The sequence below is a fragment of the Podarcis bocagei genome, assembly GCF_964188305.1.
Source record: "Podarcis bocagei genome assembly, chromosome: 13".
In the NCBI taxonomy this organism is placed as follows: domain Eukaryota; kingdom Metazoa; phylum Chordata; class Lepidosauria; order Squamata; family Lacertidae; genus Podarcis; species Podarcis bocagei.
In genome coordinates this window covers 3,715,048-3,727,876 of record NC_138138.1, presented here as the reverse complement: position 1 = coordinate 3,727,876, position 12,829 = coordinate 3,715,048, and the positions used below count along the sequence as shown (strand labels likewise).

Sequence of the window (12,829 nt, the reverse complement as noted above, 5' to 3'; positions counted from 1 at the left end):
TGGGTTTCCAATTACTGCCATACCATCCATTACAGAACATGTTAGAATCCAGGTTTCTTTCAAACTTAGCTGTGAAATAGCCTCTTCTTGTTGACAGTGATAGTGGCATAGTCCACATCTCTTGCTTCAAGAGGTTAATGACCTCAATAGACCTGCCAGCGTCTATGGATGAAAGGTCACAATCAGTTCAGATAGCTGAGGTATTTTTTTTTTTTAATGCTAACCACTGCATATATGGAAGAAATATTTTGTTAACTTTTTCTTTGGATTTGGTGCATGTAGGTTGACAGTTTATCAGCGACAAATGTCTGCAGTTTTTTATTTATGTGCATTCAGCACATCATGTGTAATTGGCTCTTGGGGAATGTCTGGTGATTGAATCATGCAATGTCTATAGCTTTTACAGTGGTGCCCCACAAGACGAATGCCTCGTAAGACGAACTCGCTAGATGAAAGAGTTTTCCGTTTTGGAGGTGCTTCGCAAAACGAATCTCCTATGGGCTTGCTTCGCAAGACGAAAATGTCTTGCGAGTTCCTGTGGGGTTTTTTTCCTCCCCCCCCCTTTTTCTAAGCCGCTAAGCTGCTTATGAGCTGATCCGATAAACCGCTAAAAGCCGCTAATAGCGCTAATCCGCTAATCCATCAATGGACTTGCTTCGCAAGACGAAAAAACCGCTAGACGAAGAGAATCACAGAACGGATTCTTTTCGTCTTGCGAGGCACCACTGTACCATTGAGAGTATTGCATTATACTGGACAACCTGGACAGGTACTTGAAATGAAGCTTCTGTCTTATTTGTGCCAAAATTGGGTTGGAAAATGGTATGTAGGCCAGGAATATCAACATGTCTGCTAGTCTGATAGTTCAGTTCCGATATTTCTTCCCCATGGACACTTCTGTAGAAAGGAACTGTTTGAGATGCTGTTATTTCCTCAAAATTAGAAGGTCCACTTCCCAGCCTCTGTTCTCATTAACATGTCTCATGTAGCCTGAAAGCAAATCATGTCTGAAATTCATTGGGGCAATTACCGGTATATTTCCATGTGCTAAGAATCTTGGGGTTATTGCTGCTGTTACGGTACTTTTCTGGGGTTATTGCTGCTGAGACAGTACTTTGAACACACTCAGTATTGAATGTGGACCAAGATACCTGCCAAGTGACAACTTTATAATGCAATGTGCAGATTTGTTTAAAATTGAGAAAATTGTTGGATAGTAAGGAGCTCAGCATCCTGTCATGGCATATTCTGTTCCTTAGAAGTCTCTTCTGGTTCATATGCTAATCAGAGAGAAAGCTCAGAATGTGAAACCAATATATCCTTAGAATCATAGAATTGTAGAGTTGGAAGGGACCCTGAGGATCACTGAGCCCAGCCCCCTGCGATGCAGGAAAATGCAGTTGTCCCATATGGGGATCAAACCTGCAACCTTGGTTTTTATCAGCCCCACGCCCCAGCCAACTAAGCTATCCGGACTCCTTGATAAGGATGGGTGCTCAAACCCAACTTCCAGGTACTGCTTTCGTACTTAGATATGGAGTTAACCCTGCCCTTACCATCACTTTGAAGTCAATGCATAGTTAAAGCGCTTGTCGTAGCTCCAAGCCTCAGTCACAAAACTCGGACTCTCAGCTCAAGGAAACCTGCAAGCTTTGTTCAAAAAGTCAGTGCATGGTCTCAGCATTAGTACACAGTTCTTAAGTCTATAAGCAGAGCTCTAAAATTAATAGCCAAATCAGTAGCTGAGATGTCCCAACACTTGACATGCCCTTCCTGCTCAACTGTTGAAGAGTGGGACAGAAACTTGACTCAAGTGAGAAGACTGTGCTTGCAAGTGCGCTCCTGCTAGAGGACCAGTACTGTTGTGCTGATGCAGTTGGCGGCATATCCTTAGCAACAGGACCTGAGTCACAAGGGGACCCATGATAGCACTTACTGTGGAACTGTTAGGACATCAGATGAGTTGTTGAGCGCCAGAATGCTTCAGAAATGGAGGCAGAGCAGTGTGGAAAGTTATTTCTTTTGATATAAAATATTTGGTTGGTACTTGGTTGGAGCATTATTTCCTTTCCCTTCTTAAAATTTAAAAAGATATCTGGATATGCTCTCAGGCTATTTGAATGCTGACCTGTTGATTTTTAATTTTTTTAAAGAAGCACGTTCTTTAGACATAGTATTCATGTAGGAGATGGTTGCTAACTAATGATTGTATAGGTCTGCTTACAGGAGGTGTGTTTGTATACAGCATTTTTTCCCAAAACAATTCTCTTTATATGTAATACAGGTACATATTCATTTTTGAACTGTGTCTAGCTCTATGCAGGTTTCTTGTTCACATAATCAGGCGCTGGAAGGCTCCTTTGGAGAGGTTTGTGACCTCCCCTCTTCCCCCAAACCCCGTTATTTAGGAGAAATGTTATGGAATATTAGGAGGAATATTATGGCATTTTTAAGACTGCACATTTAAGCCCAGTTTGTCAGTCTGCTGAATGCACCTCATGAAGGCAGCTGTAGCCTACAAATAGTTGTTTTGTTTATTCCACAAACATAAACATACGGTAAGTCTGACATCTTGTTGTTTTATTCTGATGAATCTCCAATATTGGAGTCCCATTATCTGTATTTACACAAGAAAACACTCTTGAGAGGACATGGCACCCATCAAGGGAGAGAGGGTGGATGGTGCTTACATTAATCTTTTAAAGTTTTAAGAAGTTCTCAAATTCTGGATATTAAAAGGATTTCTCCAATGAAATTAGGGATGTCCTAAGGAAATTTACATAGCTTGTCATAGTAAATATGGCATCCCAGGTGCCCAGAACCTTTCATGTAACAGGATTTTGAAGGCTCAGCTATACAGGCAGTCCTGCAAAAAATATTATTCATAAGCACACTGCCGGAGAGGTAAAAAAAAAATTGTTTGAGAATTAGTTAATCTGGTGTAAGAAAGTGGGCAGGCTCTGGCTTGCGGCTGAGTTATAAACTGTTTATGAAGAGAGCTTGACATTCAATTTAATAATGATAGCAGTTCTTCCATTTATTCCTAGTAGTAATTTCACTTTTATATGTAAATGTTAGTGAAACTACATTTTTAAAGCACTCTGTGTGGCAAAGATTAGCTTTCTAAATACTTTTACTTTTATTCTGCAGAAACAAGATACTGGTCAGGTGTTGTTGGATTTGGCCTTTAATCACTTGGGTGTGACAGAGAAGGAATATTTTGGTTTGCAGCACTGTGAGGACTCAGCAGATTCAACAGTAAGGAAACATATCCATATTCAAGATTTTTTAAAAAAATGCAGTCAGAAAGCTTCCTAACTTTGTTTTTTTAAAAATATTTGCAGAGATGGCTTGAATCTGGTAAACTTGTTCGGAAACAGCTAAAAGGTAATGCTTTAAAATTTCTTGCTTTAAAATCTCATATGACTCGGGATTCTAGTATAATGAGAGAAGAAGAAGAAATTCTCTCTGTCCACTTTTTCCACTTGCTGCATAATTCATGCCCCCCCTTTGCCTTTTCTCTAAAATAAAGCCCCTTTCCTCCATAGGGTAGCTGCTTCGGACCCATAATAATTCTGGTCTAGTATTTCTGAACTTCAGTTCTGTATTATCCTTGCTGAGGTGTGGTGACCAGAACTGTACACATTATTCAAAGTGTTAATAGAAATATAGAATTGTAGAGTTGGAAGCAACCTAGTTCAACCCCTGCTAAAGCATCCATGACAGGTGGCCACCCAGCCTTAGCTTAAAAACCTCCAATGAAGGCAGTCCCATAACCTCACAAGGGAGTGCGTTCCACTGTCTAACAGCTCTTACTGTCAGAAAGATATTCCTGATGTTTAGTCAGAATCTCTTTCCTTGTAACATGAATCCATTGGTTTGTGTCCCAACTTCTGGAGTAGGAGAAAACAAGCCTGCTTGTTCCATGTGACAGCTCTTAAGATATTAGAAGATGACTATCATTTCTTCTCTCAGTCTCCTCTTTTCCAGGCTAAACACACCCAACTCCCTCAAACATTTGTCTTAAGGCTTGGCCTCCAGACCCTTGATCATTTTGGTTGACCTCTTTTGCACATGCTCCAGCTTGTCAATATTCTTAAAATGTGGTGCCCAGAACTGTATACCACATGTGGTCTGTCTGAGGCAGAGTAGAGTGGTACTATTGCTGTGAGAGGCAGTGGAAGACAGGAGTGCCTGGTGTGCTCTGGTCCATGGGTCACGAAGAGTCGGACACGACTAAACGACTAAATGACAACAACATTGGTTCCCTTGATCTGGATACTATACTTCTGTTGCTGCAGCTTTTTTTTGTTGTTGCTTCAGACTGTTGACTCATGGGTCATTCCATGCCAAAGCACCTGATTTAAATGTTTGACCGTGCTCTCTCTTCTCAGATTTTCTTCAAAAAAAAAAAAAAAAAAAAAAAAAAAAGAGATAACCTCAAATTAATTTTTTTAGATTTGTTGGTCCAAAATTGGGCGCAGAATTTTTTTAAAATTTCAGTTTTCCCACGATTTAGGCTAATGCAATTTCTGTGTGAGTTTAGAAAAAAAAACCCTCCTGTTTCGCTTATTTTTCAACTGATTGGGCTTATTTTTGTATCAAAATAAAGCTAATGTGGTCTCTTTCAAAATAAGTTATAAAAATTGTATTAAGTGCCACAGAAAAGGGTCACCGACCATTCAAAGTGAATTTTTGTCATTTTATTCCCTGTAGGTTTGATAAGCCATAGTGTGCAAACCACAACTAACAGGTGTATCATAATTTTGTTGTAGAATGGACTAACCACGTAGTTATTTTTTAAAAATAAGGAGCGTGTTTTTGTGGTTATAAAATTAATTGATTTTGAAGTAATTTTTTTTACAAAATAATAATAATAATTGTACAGATTTAAGATCTCTTTGAGCCTGAAATAACTCACACATTCGTGAGAATAGTTAAAATTGTACCCTCTTATGTTACAATGTCATCTGATATATTTTAAAAAAATAAGTTTTATTGGTTATTTAATAAAAACAAAATACGTCTCAGAGCCCTTGCTATAAAATTAATTGGATTTTACAATTTACTATTCAATCAAATAACACAATGTGACATTTGTCATATAAACAAAAAATAAAAATTCCCCATGACTTCCCTCAGCTTCCCTTTCCGGTTCTTTAAATATTTATTACTTCTGCTTAATTTTTGTTTTATTTTTATGATCTTATACAATATACTTAAATTCTCATCGTTTTTATACCAAATTTTCTTTTGTAATTACCGTATTTTTCGCTCTATAACACGCACCCGTCCATAACACGCACGTAGTTTTTAGAGGAGGAAAACCCGTAGGCATGCCACCCGTAGGCATTCCCTCCATAACACGCACAGACATTTCCCCTTACTTTCTAGGAGGAAAAAAGTGAGTGTTATGGTGCAAAAAATACGGTACATCTTGCACTTAATTACATTCCATATTATTATTTCTTGACCTTTAAACTTCAAAATCAATTTATACTCTATTCTAGAAAGAACAATTATTTGAGTTAATCCAGAAAATGTACTATTTGTGTAGTTAGAGTATGCAGATTGAAGCTATTGGCACTTATGACTATCTTAGATCCCATTGATTTCAGTGAGTCTGCTCTTAAGTATGACTAAATCTGGAGCTAATTCTTCGGGGGGTTTTAAAAATCAAATTACATTAACATTTTTATTGAAGTGTTCCTGTGAACTGAGGTTTTACATAAATGACATATTGACTTTTTGTTTAAGTTTGTTTTAGAAGGTAATTTCATGGCATTGTATATGATATTTTTATTAATCTAAATATAGATGAAGAAATCATGTACACTGATTTTAATTTTGTAAAATATTCTAGGTGGTTTCCCTTGTAGCCTGCATTTTCGAGTAAGGTTTTTTATACCTGATCCAAACACACTGCAGCAGGAGCAAACCAGGTAAAAGTTCTGTGGTTATGTTTTAAGAACTGCTGACATCTCACATATCCTAGTATTTTCAGTAAAACACCAGGTTTACAGTCTTTTATCTATGGTTGGCACATAAACACCTGTATGATATAATTGTAAATTTAAAGTTGGTTGTTAAAAAACCTCAGAATATGCACCAGTAGATAAATACGACAATAGCAAAATGCTGTGTGTATTGGTCATCCGGTGTCAACTTAGACAAGAGCTGTTTATATTCAGCATGCCTTTTCTTAGTTTTAAATGTTGCAGGAGTTAGGTTTTCAATTTAGGTAATAATTAATCCTTCTCACAAATGTAGGAAAATGCTGCTTCCGCTCCAACCACAAAATGGTTTTAGCAGAACCTGTAAGATTAGATAGTTAAGGGATGCTGGAATAATACGCCCCCTTAGCAATACAGTGGTGCCTCACAAGACGAAAAGAATCCGTTCCGCGAGTCTCTTCGTCTTGCGGTTTTTTCGTCTTGCGAAGCAAGCCCATTAGCGGCTTAGCGGATTAGCGCTATTAGCGGCTTAGCGGATCAGCTGATAAGCGGCTTAGCAGATCAGCTGTTAAGCGGCTTAGCGGCTTAGGATCAGCTGATAAGCGGCTTAGCGGCTTGGGAAAAAGGGGGGGAAGGAAAAAAAACCCGCAGGAACTCGCAAGACATTTTCGTCTTGCGAAGCAAGCCCATGGGAAATTCGTTTTGCGAAGCACCTCCAAAACGGAAAACCCTTTCGTCTAGCGGGTTTTCCGTCTTGCGAGGCATTCATCTTGCGGGGCACCACTGTATCCATCTAACTGCAATGGCACCATGAAGTGCAGAGTGCTCCAAAAATGTATAAGAATATATTGTTTATTATTATCAATAGGGGATATAAATTGTGAGCATTCTAGCATGATAAAATGTGCTCTTTGTTGCTGTTGTTTAGTCGTTTAGTCATGTCCGACTCTTCGTGACCCCATGGACCAGAGCACGCCAGGCACTCCTGTCTTCAGGAGAATGTGCTCTAGTGGAGCATTAATAATATTTGTTGGAGGTAAATAGATCCACACAGAATTATGGATTTGTGAAGTATAAGCTTAGTTATTTTTAGTGTTTTAAGATCAGGGAACTTTTTTTTAGTTTCAGGGCCACATTTCGTCATGGGCAACCTTCCCAGGGCCATATGCCCAGGATGGGAAGTGCCAGAGGCAAAAGTGGGTAAACAACAGATTTGACTCCTGTTTTTTGTACTGTAGACTACATTCTAGACACAAAAAGCAAGGTATCTACATACACTTATCTTTCCACCCACAATCCATGCCACCAGGAGGCATTGTCACAGTTCACGGACATGCTCAGATGTTGAACTAATTTATGTGTATAATCATCTTAATTGTCTCTATATTTATAGGGTGTCAAAGTAAATTAGGAAATATATGTTTAAATTACACAGATTCACAAGAGGCTTGATTAGTCAGATGTAAGAACTATTTTCAATTTGTTTTTTAGACATTTATTCTTTCTGCAATTGAAGGCTGACATTTTGGAAGGAAGGTAAGAAATCTTTATTAAAGTAGTTTGACTGGTTAGCTGTTGAAACACTCCAGGTTAAAAGGAAAACAAAAAAAACCTTCTCCATTGTGTTAAGAGGAAGAATTTCAAAAAATTTAGTGTCTTTAAGCTTCTGTAGGAATTGAGTTTCATAAGGTATACATATTGAGTTAGATTTGCGTCCAGCACACTTCCCTGTGCCTCTGAGCCTTTGGACTTCTCCTTGGCTCCAAGCAGAGTTTTGCAGCAGCGGTGTGTGCCTTGTGTAGGTGCAATAAGTAACAGTCCACACGCCAGCTTCTTCCTAATCTAAAGAAGCTGTAATTTATGTACAGCATAGCAAAAATAAATCATCCGGGAGATTGAGCAGACATCCTCCCAGTTTGTCAGCGGAAAAGGAAAGTAACTCACACACAAAGAACAAAAAACATTCCCCTGTGTGAATAAGCCCACACCTCAGTAGGTAGGGAGGACACACAGAACTGTTTAACCCTGTAAGTTCTGATTCTCCTCACAATACAAGACTTATAACTGAGTTGCTAAAGGGGGCACTATATAAAGTTCATTAACCCATTGCAAATTTTCTCCTAAGTAAGCATTCTTCAAAGGGCACTGTTACTCATGTAAAATAACTTTGCTTGATAGGCACAGCGTGTGGGAGAGTTGTCTTTTGTGGACCTATGAAGCTACAACATAAGTTAACTTTTATTCAATATTTCTAGTATGTTGACAGTAAAACAATAGCAGATCTGTTTCACTGGTACATCTGACTGTTCATAATTTTCATTTTCAATATGTTGGATAGCTTTACCCAGTTTTTAAGAAGTGTAAATTTGTTCTTGATTTCCAAAACAAATGTGAAACATAATTACCTATTTTTAAGGTTGTTGTTGTGAAATGTGTCACTATAATGTGCTGGTGTTCCAGGTAGGTATGCTGTAAAGATTGAGGATGCATTCACACAGTATTGTCTCTCTCAGCTGCCTGAAAGGTGCTTTAGGCATGAAATATGGGAGAAAAACAAAATGAATAAAATTGCTTTTGTATATGAAAACACCTTGATCTGATGAAGGGGTAATAGTTTTAAAGTTAGAAACCATAGTTTTAATAACAAATTACAATAATTGCCATAGATATTTTGTGATGTTTGGTGGATGTGTAAGTGCATTCTAAATATATTGGCATATAATGTTTGAGCTGTGACATTTACCTATAGTTCAGACAGAATGTTATCAACATATTTCAATTTTTCCTTTCAGGTTGTTATGCCCTGTTAATTCAGTTGTGGTACTTGCATCATATGCAGTTCAGTGTAAGTTGTGATGTATATTAGTAAAATATTGGTCCTATTTCACTATTTCTTTGGTCCCTATTGGTCTGTACTCCAGTCTTTGGAATCTTTAGCTCTTATTCTTGGAAAATATTACAAAGCTTGTCTGAGAATGGAGTTCTCCCTGAACAGATCAGGTTTGGTGGTAAAGCATTTCTGCTATCTAAGTAATATTGTGTTTATACAAATGATAGTGAGAAAATATCTAGCAAAAAAAGAAGAGGGGGGAGTGAAGGAAAAATACAGCTTCCTTGGAGATGTTACTGCTGATCTGAAAGTTATAGTTCTTCAATAATTAAAATTAAAATTATTTATTCAAGACAGTGGGATGCATCCAGTGATGGCAGCTTTGCATTAGTGGAAAATGATCAGTTTATGCAATGTGGGACACCCAATTTTTGTCTTTCCTTCTACTACAGCCTTCTGCCATGTCCATTCAGCTTTGTAGAGTCCTTTAACTCTCAGGAGCAGATTTTTGAAGGATATTGAAATTTGCACTGGGAGTGGGGGATCAGTAATACTCAGGTGCCCTGTTTTGTGGACATAGGCTTTCTTTCTGTAAGTCAAAGTTGTAGTTGGATATAATCCAGTGGTTTCCTCTACATAAATAGGGAAATTGTGTTACCACCTATTACTACTGTTGTGAATGGTCATTCTGCTTATCTTGTATATCTTTAAACTTACATAGAATTGTCAGAAACTGCACATCTTACATTTCATTCCTATTTGGTTCATTGTTTGCAGTTTTTAGATTTTCACATTCACATGAAATGGGTCTCTGGTCCATGAGTTTTCACAACAATAATTCTTTCCATCTCTGAGGTGCCATAAGACTGCTCTTTGAGCAGTATTTAGCTTAATATAACACATTTGAAGGATTTTAAACATGTGTCTTGTGAAGAAAGATATCATGAAACTTTAATGGACATGGGCTATAGTTGATTTCACGTCCTGTTGTATTCAGGAAATGCCTGGTGCCTATCATCTCTGGTTATATGTTGGTAATATAACTTTAAAATTATGGAAACAAAGTTATGCCTGATTTGCAATGCAACCTCTCTTGAATCATTTCTTCACCAACATCTTGCTATAAGATAGATAAAATATACAGCCTGCATGAGGTCCCTTGTAGCTCACCCAAGGAAGTTCCTTGGTTCAATTGTTTCTAACACTTGCTTCACTTATTGTGCAGGGTGACAGAAAAAGGTGTTATTAATAAGATATCCAAAAAAAATGCCGCCACCACAATTTTTGGGCTGTGAAGGAAGAATAGGGAGCACACTTTCCTGCAACTGTTGTCATATACAATGTCAGTATTGGGAAAGGTGAGCATGCTTAGTCCAAAAAGGCTTGTCTGTCCCATCTCAGAGGCCTGGTGGGTTTAATTAGGCCCCACCACCTGCATAGTCAATGTCATTCAAATTTGCTTATCAGTAATAAAAGTTTGATGGTTTTAGCATAGAGGCTGAGAGAGAGAGAGAGAGAGAGTGGTTTTTCTCAAGGTCACCTAGAGTGCAGTCCTCTGCACAAGATTCATAGAATTGTAGGGCTGGAAGGGACCCTGCATTGCAGGAATATGAAACTGCCCCATATGGGGATCGAACCTGCAACCTTTGTGTTGCAGCACCACACTCTAACCAGCTGAGCTAACCAGCTGGTGCCAGTGTTGACTCCAAAATTAAAAAATGGTATGTGGGAGATTTTCCATTTACCTTGCTTGGAAAGTGTTAATGTCAAGCAAACTTTATTCAAGTTAATGTTTAACTATTCAACGTTGTGTCTAAACTTGTTAGCATGATCCATTTGACCTGCTATCAAATTTCAGCAGTCTCTGCACTAACAGTATATACAAGGAACATTATTAGCCAAGTAAATGTTTATACTGTACAGCCTTGGTTCCGTTTTTAAAGTTACAGTAGTTGCCATTGATTCAGAAAGCTAGCTATGTAGAGACTTTATCAAGAGTTAACAGTTCCTATTTCAGAGAGGTTATGAATGCCTATTCACATAATGTTGTGGACCTTTAGTTGTTTGGAACAGTTGGAGTTGCTGCTCAGGACAATTTCTGTGTTGTCTGGATTGACAAATCATAGTAGTTGCCACCTCTATCAGTGTTGTGCTGCCTCTAAGAACTTCTGCAGGGTGGAGATGGGAGTGCAGAAAGATGGAATATGACTGACAGGATGGAAAACAGAAAATAGTTCAGTTTAGTTTCAGTTGCAACTGAGGTTATTCCAGTTTGGTTCCAGTTGAGGCCTCTAAAGGTTCACAACCAGTTCAGAGCATAGTTCAGTTCATATGAGAATATTTAAATATAAGAGTATAATATTTAATATTTAAATATAAGGCCACACTTGAAATACAGTACAGTAAGCCCTCAACTTACACAGATTTAACTTGTGTGTATTCAACTTTATGCTCTTGAGAAGTTTTAAAAAAATTAAAAAGGGGGCAGCTAAGTCCAGGAAAAAAGACTATGGAGCCAATGTGTGTGTGTTTTTTGTTGTTTTTTGCAAATTAAATTTTTATTGATTTTCAGGAAACATACATACATTCATTTATGAATGTGTTTTAACTAATACAGTGGTACCTCGGGTTAAGTACTTAATTCGTTCCGGAGGTCCGTTCTTAACCTGAAACTGTTCTTAACCTGAGGTACCACTTTAGCTAATGGGGCCTCCTGCTGCCGCCACGCCGCCACCGCCCGATTTCTGTTCTCATCCTGAAGCAAAGTTCTTAACTTGAAGCACTATTTCTGGGTTAGCAGAGTCTGTAACCTGAAGCGTATGTAACCTGAAGTGTATGTAACCCGAGGTACCACTGTATGTGATTATGGTTTCAGGCATCATCCCTGGAACATAACCCCCAAATATGTTGTGGGCTTACTGTACCTTCTTTTTTCAAAGGGCAGGGGGAATACAGAATGTCCTCTTCTCAGTTTCACGTGTTTTGGCTCCATAATTTTCTCTCTGCTTGTTCCAGTTGTCTTAAAACATGATACTTCCTGCATTTGACAATCAAAGCAGAATAATTCTCTACTGGTTTTAAAGCCAGAAGGAACCTCCAATTCTAAATATGAGTGGGATCTCAACTGGTTTGATCGTTTCATGGTGGTAACTTTACAGATCTGTGACATAGAGGATTACTATAAACAACTGGATATTCTGTGGAAATCTGGGACCACCAGCAGATTGAACTAGGTTTTTAATTCCTAATGATAGGGCTCTTTTGAGTTCAATTTTAAATGCAACTTTTAAATTCAGTTAATTTAAATTCAGTTTAACATAATTTGCATGCTGCTTTATCATCAAAGGTATCAAGCATTTTTATATAAAATATACATTGAAAAGGCTGATTTTATGAAATAGTGAAAATTAACATTTTATTAAACTAGGTAACATAATAAATGGCCTAAACTGTTAAATCTATGACTCTTACTTAGAAATGGGTGTCTGCCAATCCATAAAATCACTGCTCTTTGTTTATATTTAGGACTGTTCATTACCTTTGATTTTAGGTATACTTCCTGTCTCTGACCCTTACTCATCTTGAACCAAGTATTGCGTTGGCATGCTATTCCTATCTGTTTTTTCTTACATATCTCAATGTAAGAAAGTGGAGCAATATTAGGAACTTCTGTAGGAGTTACGTGACATTATTCATTGTGCCATTTGTGTAGAGTAAGATTTTGTTAAGCACCTTTGCATTTGCATTAAGAAAACAATTATCATGTGTGTTCTTTTATTTCTCATCCCGCCACACACCCACCTACCCCAAAAAAGCTCAGCTTGGAGACTACAATGGTTCCACCCATCTTCCAGGATACCTTTCAGAGTATTGCTTTATTCCAGAGCAAAATCAAGATTTCACAACCAAAGTTGAATCGCTGCATGAACAGCACAGGTATTGTTTTCTGAAATAGTAATATATACAGTGGTACCTTGGGTTACATACGCTTCAGGTTACAGACTCCACTAACCCAGAAATATTACCTCGGGTTAAGAACTTTGCT

The 12,829-nt window shown here is 37.9% G+C and overlaps 1 protein-coding gene across 11 annotated transcripts in view; it reads left to right on the top strand.

The window, feature by feature from the left end:
- The window catches only part of PTPN3 (protein tyrosine phosphatase non-receptor type 3), a 95,773-nt gene that overhangs the window by 49,396 nt on the left and 33,548 nt on the right, over positions 1 to 12,829 (top strand). For 6 of the 11 annotated variants that reach the window (XM_081168498.1, XM_081168497.1, XM_081168494.1 and 3 more), the window contains exons 3-8: positions 3,151 to 3,258; positions 3,345 to 3,387; positions 5,864 to 5,942; positions 7,446 to 7,490; positions 8,747 to 8,799; positions 12,600 to 12,720. In XM_081168498.1, coding sequence (XP_081024624.1) covers positions 3,151 to 3,258; positions 3,345 to 3,387; positions 5,864 to 5,942; positions 7,446 to 7,490; positions 8,747 to 8,799; positions 12,600 to 12,720 — 449 coding nt within the window. Of the gene's footprint in view, positions 1 to 1,996; positions 2,040 to 3,150; positions 3,259 to 3,344; positions 3,388 to 5,863; positions 5,943 to 7,445; positions 7,491 to 8,746; positions 8,800 to 12,334; positions 12,721 to 12,829 lie in introns of those variants that run through there. The other 5 variants (XM_081168496.1, XM_081168503.1, XM_081168502.1 and 2 more) reach the window with 4 other exon arrangements.